At 54.9% G+C, this 15,159-nt stretch overlaps 1 protein-coding gene across 6 annotated transcripts in view; it reads left to right on the top strand.

Annotated features, from left to right (window-relative positions):
- Positions 1-15,159, top strand: part of NOS1 (nitric oxide synthase 1) — a 99,184-nt gene that overhangs the window by 54,130 nt on the left and 29,895 nt on the right. For all 6 annotated transcript variants that reach the window (XM_064168832.1, XM_064168826.1, XM_064168830.1 and 3 more), the window contains exons 7-15: positions 616-707; positions 2,152-2,293; positions 4,009-4,148; positions 5,484-5,658; positions 7,329-7,430; positions 7,825-8,019; positions 9,888-9,973; positions 13,958-14,102; positions 14,633-14,737. In XM_064168832.1, coding sequence (XP_064024902.1) covers positions 616-707; positions 2,152-2,293; positions 4,009-4,148; positions 5,484-5,658; positions 7,329-7,430; positions 7,825-8,019; positions 9,888-9,973; positions 13,958-14,102; positions 14,633-14,737 — 1,182 coding nt within the window. The remainder of the gene's footprint in view (positions 1-615; positions 708-2,151; positions 2,294-4,008; positions 4,149-5,483; positions 5,659-7,328; positions 7,431-7,824; positions 8,020-9,887; positions 9,974-13,957; positions 14,103-14,632; positions 14,738-15,159) is intronic.

The raw sequence follows: 15,159 nt of genomic DNA, 5'->3' as shown, positions 1-15,159 counted from the left end.
AACTTCTTGACTGTAAAGGGTCCCAGAGCACTGGCACAGGCTGCCCAGAGAGGTTGTGAAGGCTCTGGAGACTTTCAAGACCCATCTGGATGCATTCCTGTGTGCCCTGAGCTAGACTGTATGGTCCTGCTCTGGAAGGGGGGGTTGGACTCAATGATCTCTGAAGGTCACTTCCAGCCCCTAACATCTGTGGTCCTCTAATCCCAATCCATGACACAACCCAAACTGTTCTATGAGTCTATGATTCCTCACCCTCTCAGTGAATCTGAGACCTGCCTGACACTTGTCCTATTTCAGCTCTGAGTCTTGAGCTTTAAGAGACAAAGAGAAGAAAGCAGAGCTGCTGGTGTGGCTGAGCCAACAGGAACAGCAGCAGGTTGAGAGCTCTGAGCCGAGGAGGTTTTTGCTTGAGCAGCAGATGACTCACCTCTCCAAAACAGAAGGGGCAGCTGGCTTAGACATCCACATGTTGTAAAGGCAGGGAACACATAATTATGGAGCTTTAGATCCCTTAGAAGTCACACTGGCCTCCAGGGCTTTCCCTCTGCTGTCATCCTTCTGCTTGGCTCTGCCCTAGGACTTGCAGCATCACCGGAATTATTCCCACTCTTCCAGGTGTTTGATGCCCGGGATTGCACCACAGCCCATGGGATGTTCAACTACATCTGCAACCACATCAAGTATGCCACCAACAAAGGCAACCTCAGGTGAGGCAGCAGGGGTTGTTTCTGAAGGCCTCTGGATGTGACATCGACCCAGCGCGGGGCCCTGCTGACGTTGTCCCCTCCGACAGCCACTGCACAGTGGGGTGGCTGTGGCCAGCACCTGTCCTGGGGGAGCCTTAGAGGGACCTGGCATTAGGAGAAGGGCATCCTTCTGGTTCAAGTTTGTCTCTTCTTGCTGTCCGTGGGACCCCAAGGGGCAGATGTTAGGATGAAGTTGTTGGCAGAGAGAGTGATTGGCATTGGAATGGGCTGCCCAGGGAGGTGGTGGAGTCCCCGTCCCTGGAGGTGTTCAAGACGAGGCTGGATGAGGCACTTAGTGCCATGGTCTGATTGACTGGCTCAGGCTGGGTGCTAGGTTGGGCTGGCTGAGCTTGGAGCTCTCTTCCAACCTGGTTGATTCTATGTGCCAATTCTTTCTCCTTTCCTCTACTCTGCTCCAAATGCAAAGCATGAGCTGCTCTCCAGACCTGTCTGAACCTCCATGGCAGCAGCCAGCTTTTACCTGCAGCTAAACTGCAGGGAGCTCTGCACATGGATTGCACCTGGCTATGATTTCTTCTGGTGAAGGAAATGAGAGGAGAAGGATCAGGGAGAAGGCTTTAGTCTTGAGAGGAGAAGGCTGAGGGGACCTTGTCAATGTCTATAAATATCTGAGGGGTGGGTGGCAAGACGAAGGTGCCAGGCTCTTCTTGGTGGTGCCCATGATAGGACAAGGAACAAGAGGGATAAGCTGGAAGCCAGCAAGTTCCACCTCAACATGAGGAGAGACTTGTTTGGTGTGAGGGTGCCAGAGCCCTGGAGCAGGCTGCTCAGAGAGGCTGTGGAGTCTCCTTCTCTGGAGAGATTCCAAACCCACTTGGATGTGTTCCTGTGTGACCTGTCCTGGGTGCTCCTGCTTTGGCAGGGGGTTGGACTGGATGATCTCTGGAGGTCCCATCCAACCTCTACCCTTCTGTGCTTCTATGATTGTCTTGTAATGATAGGAGGAGGAGAAATTGAAACTGAGTGTTAGGAAGAAGTTGTTTGCAGTGAGGGTGGTGAGACCCTGGCACAAGTTTCCCAGGGAGATTGTGGAGCACAGAAGCGCCGAATGTGATCTTCGATCACATTCGGCGCTTCTGTGCTCCACAACCTCCCTGCAGGTGCTCAGGACCAGGCTGGATGAGGCCTTGAGTGACCTGTTCTAGTGAGAGGTGTCCCTCTCTCTGTGGCAGGGGAATGGAACTGGCTGAGCTTTGAGCTCCCTTCCAACCTAACCCATTCTATGATTCTTTGCGGCTTGTTCTCGGCGCAAGCAGGGGCGGTGCAGAGGCTGTTGGCAGGCAGGGGGCAAACACCTTTTGGCCTTCACCACGGTTCCCTTGATGCCTCCTGTCCTGTATTCCTCCCAATATCCTTGGCACTCACTTTGGCCTCTCCCTCCCAGATCTGCCATCACCATCTTCCCGCAGCGCACGGACAGCAAACACGACTTCCGCATCTGGAACGCGCAGCTCATCCGCTACGCTGGCTACAAGCAGCCTGATGGCACCATCCTGGGGGACCCTGCCAACGTGGAGCTGACAGAGGTACCATCCAAAGCCATCACCCTTCCTGCCTGCCACAGCCGTGGGGCTGGGGAGGGGCATGGAGAAGCTCTGACCCACATCCCGGAGGGGGTTGGGTCAAGCAGTGCCATAAAGGTGTTGAAAGCGAGTCCAGAGGAGGCCACCAAGATGCTGAGAGGGCTGCAGCAGCTCTGCTCTGAGGCCAGGCTGAGAGAGTTGGGGCTGTGCAGGCTGGAGAGGAGAAGGCTTGGAGGAGAGCTTGGAGTGGCCTTGCAGGGTCTGAAGGGGGCTGCAGGAGGGCTGGGGAGGGACTGTTGAGAAGGTCTTGTACTTGACAGGAGGAGGAGGAATGGGTTTGAAGTGGCAGAGGGGAGATTGGAACTGGATGCTAGGAAGAAGTGAGGGTGGTGAGACCCTGGCACAGGTTGAGGGTGGTGAGACACTGGCACAGGTTGCTCAGGGAGGTCGTGGAGCACAGAAGCACCCAACGTGATCTTTGATCACGTTGGGTGCTTCTGTGCTCCACGACCTCCCTGGAGGTACTCAAGGCCAGGTTGGATGAGGTCTTGAGTGACCTCTTCTTGTGGGATCTGTCCCTGCCTATGGCTGGGGTTTGGAACTGGCTGAGCTTTGAGGTCCCTTCCCTCCTAAACCATTCTATGATTCTATAAGGCCTTGGAACAGCCTGGTCTAGTGGGAGGTATCTCTGCTATTGGCAGGGGGTTTGGACCTGGATGGTCTTGAAGGTCCCTTCCAACCCAAACCATTTCTGCATCTCTGAAGCTGAAGTTGAACTTGTCTGGCCTTTGGCTAACTCCCCTGGAACCAAAGCTTCCTCTCCTGCAGCAGCTGGCTATAGCTGCACTGAGGTTCATGTCTCCTTTTCCTCTGGCTGAGAAAGGATCATTTGGCGGTGCTGAGAGAGGTGGTGCAGGAGGACCTGGGTGCCCATTGCAGACCTAGGCTGGTGACAATCAGAAAGGAGATTTGCCTTCTGCTGCTGCCTGTTGGCACTGCCCGCCCAGCATCAGCTCAGCTCCTCCCAGACTCCTTTTCTCACCCATTTTCTCCTTCACCACTGCAGGCACAAATAGGCTAAGGAGCTACTCCAGAGCCATGACCCTACTTGGAGATGTTCTAGGCTCATTTTCAGCCCAGATCCCCCTTGCTTGTCCGTGGGCTGTCTGAGAAAGGCAAGCTTATGTCACAGGTCCCTTGGATGGAGGTTTGCTGCTCAACCATAATGGCCAGGCAGAGATGCTGAAAGGAAGGCCTGCTCAGTGCCATGTGACTTCCAGCCCATAATCACAGAATCACCAACTCTCAGCATGGTGAGGGTTGGAAGGGACCTCTGGAGATTCTTCCAAACCTAGAGCATTTTTTCCCTCCTGGTTTCTCCTCTCCTGCCAGCACAACCAACCCACCTACAGTCTCCATTCCCCGTGGCTCATCTGAAGGAATTGTGCTGATCCCCCTGGGCAGGATCTGATCCCCCTGGGCAGGATCTGATCCCCCTGTCAGGCTGCACCCAGCACCTCTAACTCTTGCAAAGGCCACAGAGATGCTCTGTGCTCTCTCTTAACTCCCCCAAGCTGCCCCTTGCCAATAGCAACACCAGAATCACAGACCGGTGAGGCTTGGAAGGGACCTCTGGAGATCATCTGGTCCAACCTCGCTGCTAAAGCAGGTTGCTGGAGGTGCTGAGACTTGCAAGGCCCCCTCTGTTTTGCCTGCAGATCTGCATCCAGCAGGGCTGGAAGGCCCCCTATGGGCGCTTCGACATCCTGCCCCTGCTCCTGCAAGCCAACGGCAATGATCCGGAGCTCTTCGAGATCCCGCCGGAGCTGGTGCTGGAAGTGCCCATCCGGCACCCCAAGTAAGTCACACAAAGCTCCAGACTGCTTGAGGCTGCCAGCAGGACTGAGCCCACTGGCACCACCCTAAGCCACCTCCTCTTCTTGCCTACTCCTCACTTAGAGGCTTTGCCCAAGACCCTCTTACAGGACTCTGCAGTAAAGGTGGCAGAGGCTGGCAGTGGGAAGCGGTTTGTGGCCTCGTTTCCAGGGGTGATTTCCCTTTCCTTGAGGTCTTCCAGGACTTCTGTGACTCTGCAACACTCCTGACACATCCCTTCCTTCCCATGCCAGGGAGGTATTCTGCTCATGACCTGCTGGCTGTAGCAAAGTGAACTGCTGCTTTGCTGGGGGGCAGTGAGTTCTGCACGGGACAGCAATGTGCCCTCCTGGCCAAGAGGGCCAACGGTGGCCTGGGGTGCATCAAGAAGAGTGTGGCCAGTAGGTCTAGGGAGCTTCTCCTGCCCCTCTACTCTGCACTGCTGATGCCCATGCCTCGAATACTGTGTCCAATCTAGAGTTCCCATAGAGAGACAGAGACCTGCTGGAGAGACTCCAGTGAAGGCTGTGAGGATGATGAAGGGAATTTAATATCTCTGCTGTGAGCAAAGACTGAGAGCCCTGGGGCTGGTCATTCTGGAGAGGAGAAGGCTGAGAGAGGACTTTACCAGTGTCTGTAAATATCTGAGGGGTGGGTGGCAAGATGAAGGTGCCAGGATCTTCTTGGCGGTGCCCATGATAGGACAAGGAACAAGAGGGATAAGCTGGAAGCCAGAAAGTTCCATCTCAATGTGAGGAGAAACTTGTTAGGTGTGAGGGTGCTGGAGCCCTGGAGCAGGCTGCCCAGAGAGGCTGTGGAGTCTCCTTCTCTGGAGAGATTCCAAACCCACTTGGCCATGACTTCTGGTGAAGGAAATGGACTATTTGTTTTGCCTTGAGAGGAGAAGACTGAGAGGACCTTATCAATGCCTACAAAGATCTGAGGGGTGGGTGGCAAGAGGAAGGCTTCAGGATCTTCTTGGTGGTGCCCATGATAGGACAAGGAACAACAGGGATAAGCTGGAACCCAGCAACACATCACTCACATTGAGCAGCATCTCAACGTGAGGAGAACTTGTTTGGAGTGAGGGTGCTGGAGGCCTGCAGCAGGCTGCCCAGAGAGGCTGTGGAGTCTCCTTCCTGGATATGTTCTTGTGTGACCTGCCCTGTCTGATTCTGCTTTGGCAGAGGGGTTGGACTGGATGATCTCTGAAGGTCCCTTCCAACCCCTGACATTCTCTGACACTCTATGGTTCTATGCTCCCCCTCTGCCCGCCCTGGGGAACAGTAGATGGCCTGATCCTGTCATGTCCCAGCAGGTTTGAATGGTTTAAGGAGCTGGGTCTCAAGTGGTATGGCTTGCCAGCAGTTTCCAACATGCTCCTGGAGATTGGTGGCTTGGAGTTTTCTGCCTGCCCCTTCAGTGGTTGGTACATGGGCACAGAGATTGGCGTCCGCGACTACTGCGACAACTCTCGCTACAACATACTGGAGGTAACTGCCCCCTCCTTGGGCAAGTCAGGGGGTCCTGGGGCAAAGGGGTTGGCTGTGGAGCTGGCAGACACTGGGACATTAGTGTCAAGATTGTCATGAGTGGGAGAACCACAGGACATTGGGGAAGGACTGTTGACAAGGTCTTGTAAGGGCAGGAGGAGGAAGGGGTTTGAAGTGGCAGAGGGGAGATTGAAACTGGATGTTAGGAAGAAGATGTTTGCAGTGAGGGTGGGGAGAGACTGGCACAGGTTGAGGGTGGTAAGAGACTGGCACAGGTTGAGGATGGTGAGACCCTGGCACAGGTTACCCAGGGAGGCTGTGGAGGTGTTCAAGGCCAGGCTGGATGAGGACTTGAGTGACCTATTCTAATGGAAGGTGTTTGGAACTGGATGATCTTTGAGGACTCTTCCAACCTAAACCATTCTATGACATCCTTCTTCTGGAGCCAAATAGCCAAAGATCTGCTAGGCTGGCAAGTTTGTTGTGTCCTGTGTGGCCAGCTGGTAGCTCACCCAGAGAGTGGTGATGCCCATTGAGCTCCAGGCTGGCTTTGCAAAGCATCTTCTGGATCAGTAGACACCTGGCCCTGTGCTTGAGATCAATGCTGGTGAGCTGGTGGGGCTGAGAGGCTGCTGAGGCACCTCACAACTCTTCAGGGCCATGCCTGCCCATCCCCTTCAGCTGGCCCCTCTGGAGAGCTCTGCCATGGCATGGAGACTCTCCACACTGCAGACAGGGGTCTGCTCCTCCCAGCACATGGATCACCACCATCTCCCGTGGTCCCACAGACCCACTCATTTCCTCCCCTCTCCCCTCTCTTTCCTCTTTCCCTTCTCCCCTCTCTTTCCTCTTTCCCTTCTCCCCTCTCTTTCCTCTTTCCCTTCTCCCCCTCTTTCCTCTTTCCCTTCTCCCCTCTCTTTCCTCTTTCCCTTCTCCCCCTCTTTCCTCTTTCCCTTCTCCCCTCTTTTTCCTCTTTCCCTTCTCCCCTCTCTTTCCTCTTTCCCTTCTCCCCTCTCTTTCCTCTTTCCCTTCTCCCCTCTCTTTCCTCTTTCCCTTCTCCCCTCTCTTTCCTCTTTCCCTTCTCCCCTCTCTTTCCTCTTTCCCTTCTCCCCTCTCTTTCCTCTTTCCCTTCTCCCCTCTCTTTCCTCTTTCCCTTCTCCCCTCTCTTTCCTCTTTCCCTTCTCCCCTCTCTTTCCTCTTTCCCTTCTCCCCTCTCTTTCCTCTTTCCCTTCTCCCCTCTCTTTCCTCTTTCCCTTCTCCCCTCTCTTTCCTCTTTCCCTTCTCCCCTCTCTTTCCTCTTTCCCTTCTCCCCTCTCTTTCCTCTTTCCCTTCTTTCTCCCATCTCCTCTTTCCCTCCTTCTCCCCCTTCTCCCCCTTCTCCCCCTGCTCCCCCTGCTCCCCCTTCTCCCCCCTCCCAAAGAGCAGCTGCTTTGTAGCCCTTCTCAGCAGTCATCTCCCTGTGTTCAGGGGAGGAAAGGAGGCCAGGCTGGCCTTGTTCTTGTCACCCAGAGGAAAAGGCAGGACCAGGTTTTCTCGGAGGGAGGCAGAACATCAGCCCTTCCTTGCAAGTCTGCTGAGTCCCTCCTTTGGGTTCCTTTCCCCAGGCAGGGATTGCAGTCCTTGGTTCTTGGCCGTTGATTGTGTTCACCTCTTCCCACGTTTTGTTACAGCAAGTGGCCAAGAAAATGAACCTGGATATGAGGAAAACCTCCTCCCTCTGGAAGGACCAGGCCCTGGTGGAAATCAACATTGCTGTGCTCTACAGCTTCCAGGTACCTGAGCAGCAGGACTCTGTTTGGTTTGGGTCATGCTTGAGGGACACAGGGACTGGATGGGACAAGCACGAAGACATCCTCCCAAGGACAGTGGCAGCAGCTGATATGCTCAGCTGAATCTGGGTTGTGCCCTCCTCATTTTTGGCTGTTCCAGGAGCCTGCAGTGATATTTAATCAGCTCTGTGCCCTGGATGTTGCAAAGGCAGCACTGCAGCATCTGAGCTCTGTTTTGGTCCAGGGGGAGTGCCCCGAGGGGAGCAAGATCCAGCCCTTCTGTCCCATCCAAGCCAACCCATTCCGATCCTGTGACTTAGGTCATACAGCTCCAGATGCAAAATTTGGGTGTAGTAACCCACAGCTGTTGGCTCTGCTCTCTTCTGCCTCCCAACAGAGTGACAAGGTGACCATTGTGGACCACCACTCTGCCACCGAGTCCTTTATCAAGCACATGGAGAACGAGTACCGCTGCCGCGGAGGATGTCCTGCCGACTGGGTGTGGATTGTCCCGCCCATGTCTGGCAGCATCACCCCAGTTTTCCATCAGGAAATGCTCAACTACCGCCTCACACCCTCCTTTGAGTACCAGGTACTGTCTGCAGCCTGCCTTCCCCCTGTGCTGCCTGCACAAAGGTGTAGCCAGGAGCAGGTGTGAGCTGGAGCGCAGAAGGGGCAGGAAGGAGATGGTAGTGCACCCAGCAACAGAACAAAGGGGACACAGCCTCAAGCTGTGCCAGGGCAGGTCTAGGCTGGATGTGAGGAGTAAGTTGTTGCCAGAGACAGGCATTGGAATGGGCTGTCCAGGGAGGTGGTGGATTTGCCATGCCTGGAGGTGTTGAAGCCAAGCCTGGCTGGGGCACTTAGTGCCATGGTCTCGTTGATTGGCCAGGACTGGGTGCTAGGTTGGTCTGGCTGAGCTTGGAGCCCTCTTCCAACCTGGCTGATTCTATGACATTATCTAACCCCTTCAACAGGCTGTTCCCTAAGGCAGTGAAGCCCATGAACAAATCTAATTGATGATCCCCCCTCACATAGTGTAATAACTCCTTGGATGTTACAGCTTTCCAGGAGGGAATGGCTTTCTGTCCCTCCCTGGGAACATGGGACACCTCAGGGCCCATCTTCCACCCTTGCAAGCAGAACTAAGCAGAGCTCCTTCCTTTGGAAGTGCCTCATTCTGCACTTTGATGGCTAGGTGAGGACATGAGCTGGTGGCCACCACATCCCCTCCTTGAATGGATGCCTCCTGCCAGCCTGGGGGATCCAACACATTGCTGGAGAGGTGGTGGGGGGGAAGTCCCCTGCCCAGCGGCCCAAGCCACAGGCAGAAATGCTTCTGCTGGAGCACTGAACGCTTCAAAGCATGGGAAAAAGGGCTGTGAGCAAACAAACCTGCCCTCATTAGCCACCCATCCCTGTTCTGCTGGTTTTCACACAATGTGACCTTTAGTCAAGAGCCCTTAAGGAACAATCCCCAAGCAGGAGCAGTCTGTTCGTTCCTGTAAGCAATCCGCCAGGATCCCCGATGCTTCCTGGCCCCGACTGCAGCCAGCCGCCTGCCAGGGCACGCAACGAGCTTGTTCCTCGCTTCAGCTGCCTGCTCCTCCCGCAGGGCCTCTTAGGGAAAAGAAACTGTGGGCTGGGGAGGGGTCAGAATGCGTTTTCCATCACCTCCCTCCTTCTGGTGCTGCCTGCCTTTTGCCTGTGACCTGTGGATGCTCGTCTGGGAGGTGAGAAAAGCTCTCGGCCAGATGCGGTTCCAAGCCCAGCAGGGTTTTAGCAGCTTGTAATTTCTCCGTGAGTGCTGCACTGCCCAACTGCCCCCAGAGAGCTCCACACAGCCTCCTCCAGAGCAGGAGCTAGTGAGAGGCCAGCTGCTCTTCCCCTTCCTGACTAGGGGATGTGCTGAGTCCAGCTGAGCTGTCCCCAGCATGAGAAGGAAACAGAGCTGTCGAAGTGAGTCCAAAGGGGGCTACAGAGATGATCCAAGGGCTGGAGCACCTCTGCTACGAGAACAGACTAAGGGAGTTGGGGGTGCTCAGCCTGGAGAAGAGAAGGCTCCAGGGGAACCTTAGAGCTGCCTTCCAGTAGCTGAATGGATCCTGGAGCAGGGCTGGAGAAGGACTTCTTATCAGGGTGTCTAGAGATAGGACAAGGGGGAGTGGTTTGATGCTGAGGGAGAGCAGGGTCAGGGCCTTAGGAAGAAGCTTTTCAGTGTGAGGGTGGTGAGACTCTGGAATGGGTTGTCCAGAGAGGTTGTGGATGCTTCTCCCTGGAGGTGTTCAAAGGCAGGTTGGATGAGACCTTGAGTACCCAAGTCTAGTGGAAGGGAGGTTGGAGTAGCTGGTCTGTAAGGTCTCTTCCAAGCTAAGCCATTCTGTGATGCCTCTGTGAGATAAGCATGTCCCAAAGCTCTGAGCACTGCCCACCAGCTGCTGCTGCTCTTCTCTCTCCTAGCCTGACCCCTGGAACACCCATGTCTGGAAAGGGGTCAATGGGACACCCACCAAGAAGAGGGCCATTGGCTTTAAGAAGTTAGCAAAGTAAGTACCAACGAGTTCTGGAGAGCCTCGGAGTGTCTGGGGCCAGTCCTGCTTTGGGCAGCTCTGTCTGCTGCATTCTTTGGTAGCACTACCCTGGGGGTGTGGGTAGCTGATGGCTTATAAAGCTTGATCTCAGTCCACTGGAGGCATTAGCTGCCAAGAGGGACATTTGGAGAAGCAAGCAGACTTTGGAACACCCATCAGAGCACCAAAGGATGTGTGACCAGGTGCATGCCAGAGGTTGCAAATAGTCTCCTCTCCCAGGCTGGTTCATTTCCCAGTAAGGTGACCTTCAGTGCTCAGGAGTGACTTTGTCACTTCTTGGGGGTACACTGAGTGTGCATCTCCTTTCACTGCCTCCTGGGGCAAAGAGATCACCCACGATGACACTCAGGCCATGCTGGCACAAGTCAGATGAAGCTTGTATCCATATTGCTCTTCCTCTGGCTCACTCCTCAGCTATTTGAGGAGCAATCGACTCCAAACACACACTTTGCAGGAAGAGGGGAGTTGGGAATGAGGAATCTCCCTATGGGCAAATGGACCAAGACTGAGCTTAGGTTTGCACTTTGTGGCCAGCTGACAGGTTGGACTTGATGATCTCAAAGGTCTTTTCCAACCTGATTAATTCTGCAGCCCCTGGTAATGAGCCACTTGAGTTCCCCCTGCCAAAGCTCCTGGTCAGCTGGGGGGTAGGAATGAAGTCATTTGGAACCTTTGGCTGATCCTGCCCCAAATGCCTCCCCAGTGGGCCATTGGCAGAGAGACTCTTCTAGGAGCTGCTGGCTCCATGGCAGCAGAACCCTGGGCCAAGGCTGGGGAGGGCTGGGTTTGCCCCCATGTCTGAGGCCAGGGCTCTGGGTGGCCTTGTGTCACTCACAGCATCTCCCCACGCTTCAGCTTCCCCGAGTCGCTCCTATCAGCTTGTTCCCACTCTTCAGCTGTCACCTCCTGCAAGCTGTTCTCCATGGTGCATCCATAAACATGATCAGCAGCTGATGAATGTTCTCCTCAGGCTGACTCTTGGTGCCTGGGGCTGGGCTGCAACCCAGGGCTGGTGGAGAGCGTGAGAAGATTGATAGAGCCACTGAGTGAGAAGGAATGGGGCTTTTATTTGTGTGTGTGCCTGCCATTGATTCATGGCTTGATAAAAATGTGAGCGTGGCAGGTAATGGGGGGGAAAAAAAACAACCTCCATTGTTCCTGGAGGAGGGGAGAGCAATTCCCATCAATCCTGCCTGGATCTCAGCTGCACAAGGGATGGAGCGAGCCCAGCAGCCCTGAGCGTGGCGCTTGGCGCTGGTCTCAGCCTGGGTTTGGAGCCTGTTCAGACAGGCTGTGCTGGTCCAGGCCAAAGCAGAGTGGTGAACCCTGCAGTCCTCACCTCTCCTGCTCTTTCCATCCCCTGGGGATGGGAAAAGCAAAGGGGCAGGTTTAGTACGCAGAGCTGAAGCTTGAGGAGGGCAGATCGAGATGAAATTCTTTGCAGTGAGGGTGGTGAGACACCAGCACAGGCTGCCCAGGGGAGGTTGTGGCTGCTCCCTCCCTGGAGGTGTTCAAGGCTAGGCTGGGTGAGGCCTTGAGCAAGCTGGGCTGGTGGGAGGGGTCCCTGCCCACGGCAGGGAGGTTGGAACTGGCTGATCTTTAAGGTCCCTTCTAACCCAACCCATTCTGTGAATCTATGAACTACACTGAGGCTGGCTTGGACCTGGAGGGCAGGTGCCTGGAGGAGACAGATGTACCAGCCTGGTACATCTACCTCTTAGTTTCTCCCCCTTCTTAACCTCTCCAAGTGATTTTCTAAACCTAGACCATTTCCTACCTTCTTGCTTCTCTTTTCCTGCCAGTCCACCTGCAGCTTCCACCCCCCATGGCTCAGGTCACCTGAAGGAGATGCAGGAATTGTGCTGAACTTGATCACCCTGGGCAGGATCTGATCTCCCTCTCAAACTGCACCCAGCACCTCTTACTCTTGCAAAGGCCACAGAGATGCTTTGTGCTCTCTCAGCTCCCCAGAAGCTGCCCCTTCCCTGTTGCAACACACAGACTGGTGGGATTCAAAGGGACCTCTGGGGACCACCTGGTCCAGCCACCATTCTGTCGCAGGATCACAGACTGGTGGGGTTCAAAGGGACCTCTGAGGGTCACCTAGCCCAACCACCCTGCTCCAGCAGGGTCACCCACAGCATGTTCCAGACCTGCCTTTCTTGTGGCCCCTTAAAAGGCTTGATGGTCCCCTTAGAAGAGGTGAAGACATTCTTCTGCAGTTAGCAGGTGTTGGCATGATTATGAATGGCCCTAAAGCAACAAAGGTGCTGCAGTGGGCTTGGTGAGCACCATGGCACCCACAGCTGGCTCACAACAGCTTCCCTGAACCCCAACTGCTGTGCTGCCACCGAGGCCAACCCAGGCAGCAGTGCTGGCACGGACGAGGAGCCAGTGCTCAGAGAGGCTGGTGACCTCTCAGGGCCCATCTTGCCCTGCTGTCAGAGCTGGTCCAGCAGGAGAGCTGGAGCAGAGGCATGCACCCAGGATGGCAGCGGTGGGAGGCAGGTGGTTAGACACAGCCCTGCAAGAGCTCAGAGGAATGTGCAAGCTCTCAGCCTCAGGAGGGCTGCTCCTCAGAGGAGAGTTCACTGCATCACTGGAGAGCAAATCAAAGGCACTCCAGACAGCCTCCTCTGGCCTGCTTGCTGGCTGGAGGCTCTGTGTGTGATGTGCACAGCTCAGGCGCTGCCGCTCAGCTCAGGCACCTCCTGCACAAAGGCAGCTCTGCAGGAGCTGAAAACACAGAGATGGGGAAGCTACTGCTCCTCTTGAAGCCTGGGCTCTGCCTGGGCTCCAGCTTTCCCTTTGGGGTGATGTGGTCACTGCTTTCAGCAGCTGTGCCTCTGATTTGTCTTCTGCTCTCTGTTCCTGCAGAAGGAGCAGCCCCACACGTGGTTAGGCATTTTCCTCCCCATACCCATTTGGGTATTTCAGGTCTGTCTCTGAGTCCCTCCATCCAGCCTTCCTCTCTAACAAGTTGATTGGTCAATAACCAGCTGAAGATGAGCCAGCATAGGCCCAGGTGGCCAAGAAAGCCACCAGCATCCTGGCCTGGAGCAGCAATAGTGTGGCCAGCAGGAGTAGGGTAGGGATTGACCCCTGGTGAGGTCCTTGGATACTGGGTTCAGTTTTGGGGTCCTTACTCAGAGAAGGACATTGAAGGGCTGGAGCAGGTCCAGAGAAGGGCAGGGAGGCTGGTGAAGAGTCTGGGGAACAGGGCTGGGGAGGGGCAGCTGAGGGAACTGGAGGTGTTCAGCCTGAAGGATGCTGAAGGGGAGACCTCATTGCTCCCTGTAACCTCCTCAAAGGAGGTTGGAACCAGGTGAGGGTGATTTTTACAGGTCCTGCAGGATTGTCTCCTATTTCCAAAGGAATTGCTCTTCAATAAGTTAGTGCCAATGTCTGATTGATTGGATGGGGCTGGGTGACAGGTTGGACTGAATGATCTTGGAGGTCTCTTCCAACCTGGTTGATTCTGTGACTCTGTGAAGTAACAAGTAATAGGACTAGAGGAAATGGCCTCAGGTTGCACCAGGGGAAGTTCAAGTTGGACTAGAAGAACAATTTCTCCCCCAAAAGGCTTTGCAAGCCCTGGCCCAGCCTTCCCAGGGCAGTGATGGAGTCCCCATCCCCGAAGAGGAGGTTTCAAAGCCATGTAGAGGTGGTGCTGAGGGCCATGGTTTAGTGGTGCCCTGGCACTGCTGGATTAAAGGTTGGACTTAAAGGTCTTTTCCAAGCAAAATGTGCCTGTAAGTCAAGACAAGACTCTCCCACACCTCCCCTGTTTGGCACACAACAGCAGAGCCCCCAGACTGACGCTGCAGCTTTTAACTCAGGCTCTTCGCTTCACAACAGAGGACCTGGTGTGAACCCTTGGAGCTGGAGGCACCAACCACCAAACGAGCTCTGTTAGCAGGATTTCTTCTTGCTTCCTAGAGCTGTGAAGTTCTCAGCCAAGCTGATGGGACAGGCCATGGCCAAGAGGGTGAAAGCAACCATCCTGTATGCCACCGAGACGGGGAAGTCGCAGGTCTACGCAAAGACCCTGTGTGAGATCTTCAAGCATGCCTTTGATGCCAAGGTATGGCACCAGTGCCACCAGCCCTCTGCACCTGCCTGCCCTCAGCCACTGTGCAGTCCTGAGTGCAGATCTGCATCCCCAACACAAGCAGCACATGGAAGTGTTGGAGCAGAACCAAAGGAAAGCCACGAAGATGCTGAGAGGGCTGCAGCAGCTCTGCTCTGAGCACAGGCTGAGAGAGTTGGGGCTGTGCAGGCTGGAGAGGAGAAGGCTTGGAGGAGAGCTTGGAGTGGCCTTGCAGGATCTGAAGGGGGCTGCAGGAGGGCTGGGGAGGGACTATTATTGACAAGGTCTTGTAATGACAGGAGGAGGAATGGGTTTGAAGTGACAGAGGGGAGATTGAAACTGGATGTTAGGAAAGGGTTCTTTAGAGTGAGGGTGGCAAGAGACTGGCACAGGTTGAGGGTGGTGAGAGCCTGGCACAGGTTTGCCCAGGGAGGTTGTGGAGCACAGAGGCACTGAATATGATCTTTGAGCCCATCCAGGGAGATTGGTGAGCAATGAATCCACTGAATCTCTCTTACTTCCAGGTGATGTCCATGGATGAGTATGACATTGTGCACCTAGAGCATGAAACCATGGTGCTGGTGGTTACCAGCACCTTTGGCAACGGAGACCCACCTGAGAATGGAGAGGTAGGACAGAGCATGGGGGCACAGTCTCAAGCTGTGCCAGGGCAGGTTCAGGCTGGATGTTAGGGGGAAGTTGTTGGCAGAGAGAGTGATTGGCATTGGAATGGGCTGCCCGGGGAGGTGGTGGAGTCACTGCTCCAGGAGGTGATCAAGCCAAGCCTCGATGAGGCACTTAGTGCCATGGTCTGGTTGATTGGATAGGGATGGGGGATGGGTTGGCCTGGATGAGCTTGGAGGTCTCTTCCAACCTGCTTGTTTCTATGATGTGTGAGTGCAGCAGGGATGTGGGCAGGGCAGAGGCAGTGGGAACAGGGAGGAACAGCTCCTCCTTGCTCAGCCTGAGCTGGAATGGCCCAAGACAGCTCCAGGGGCTGTGTGACAATTGGTGCTGTGCATTCTTGCCCCGAAATAGGATAACTCAGCTG

Source organism: Pogoniulus pusillus, chromosome 30 (genome assembly GCF_015220805.1).
Source record: "Pogoniulus pusillus isolate bPogPus1 chromosome 30, bPogPus1.pri, whole genome shotgun sequence".
NCBI classification, from domain to species: Eukaryota; Metazoa; Chordata; class Aves; order Piciformes; family Lybiidae; genus Pogoniulus; species Pogoniulus pusillus.
This window is presented reverse-complemented; position numbering and strand designations above follow the sequence as displayed.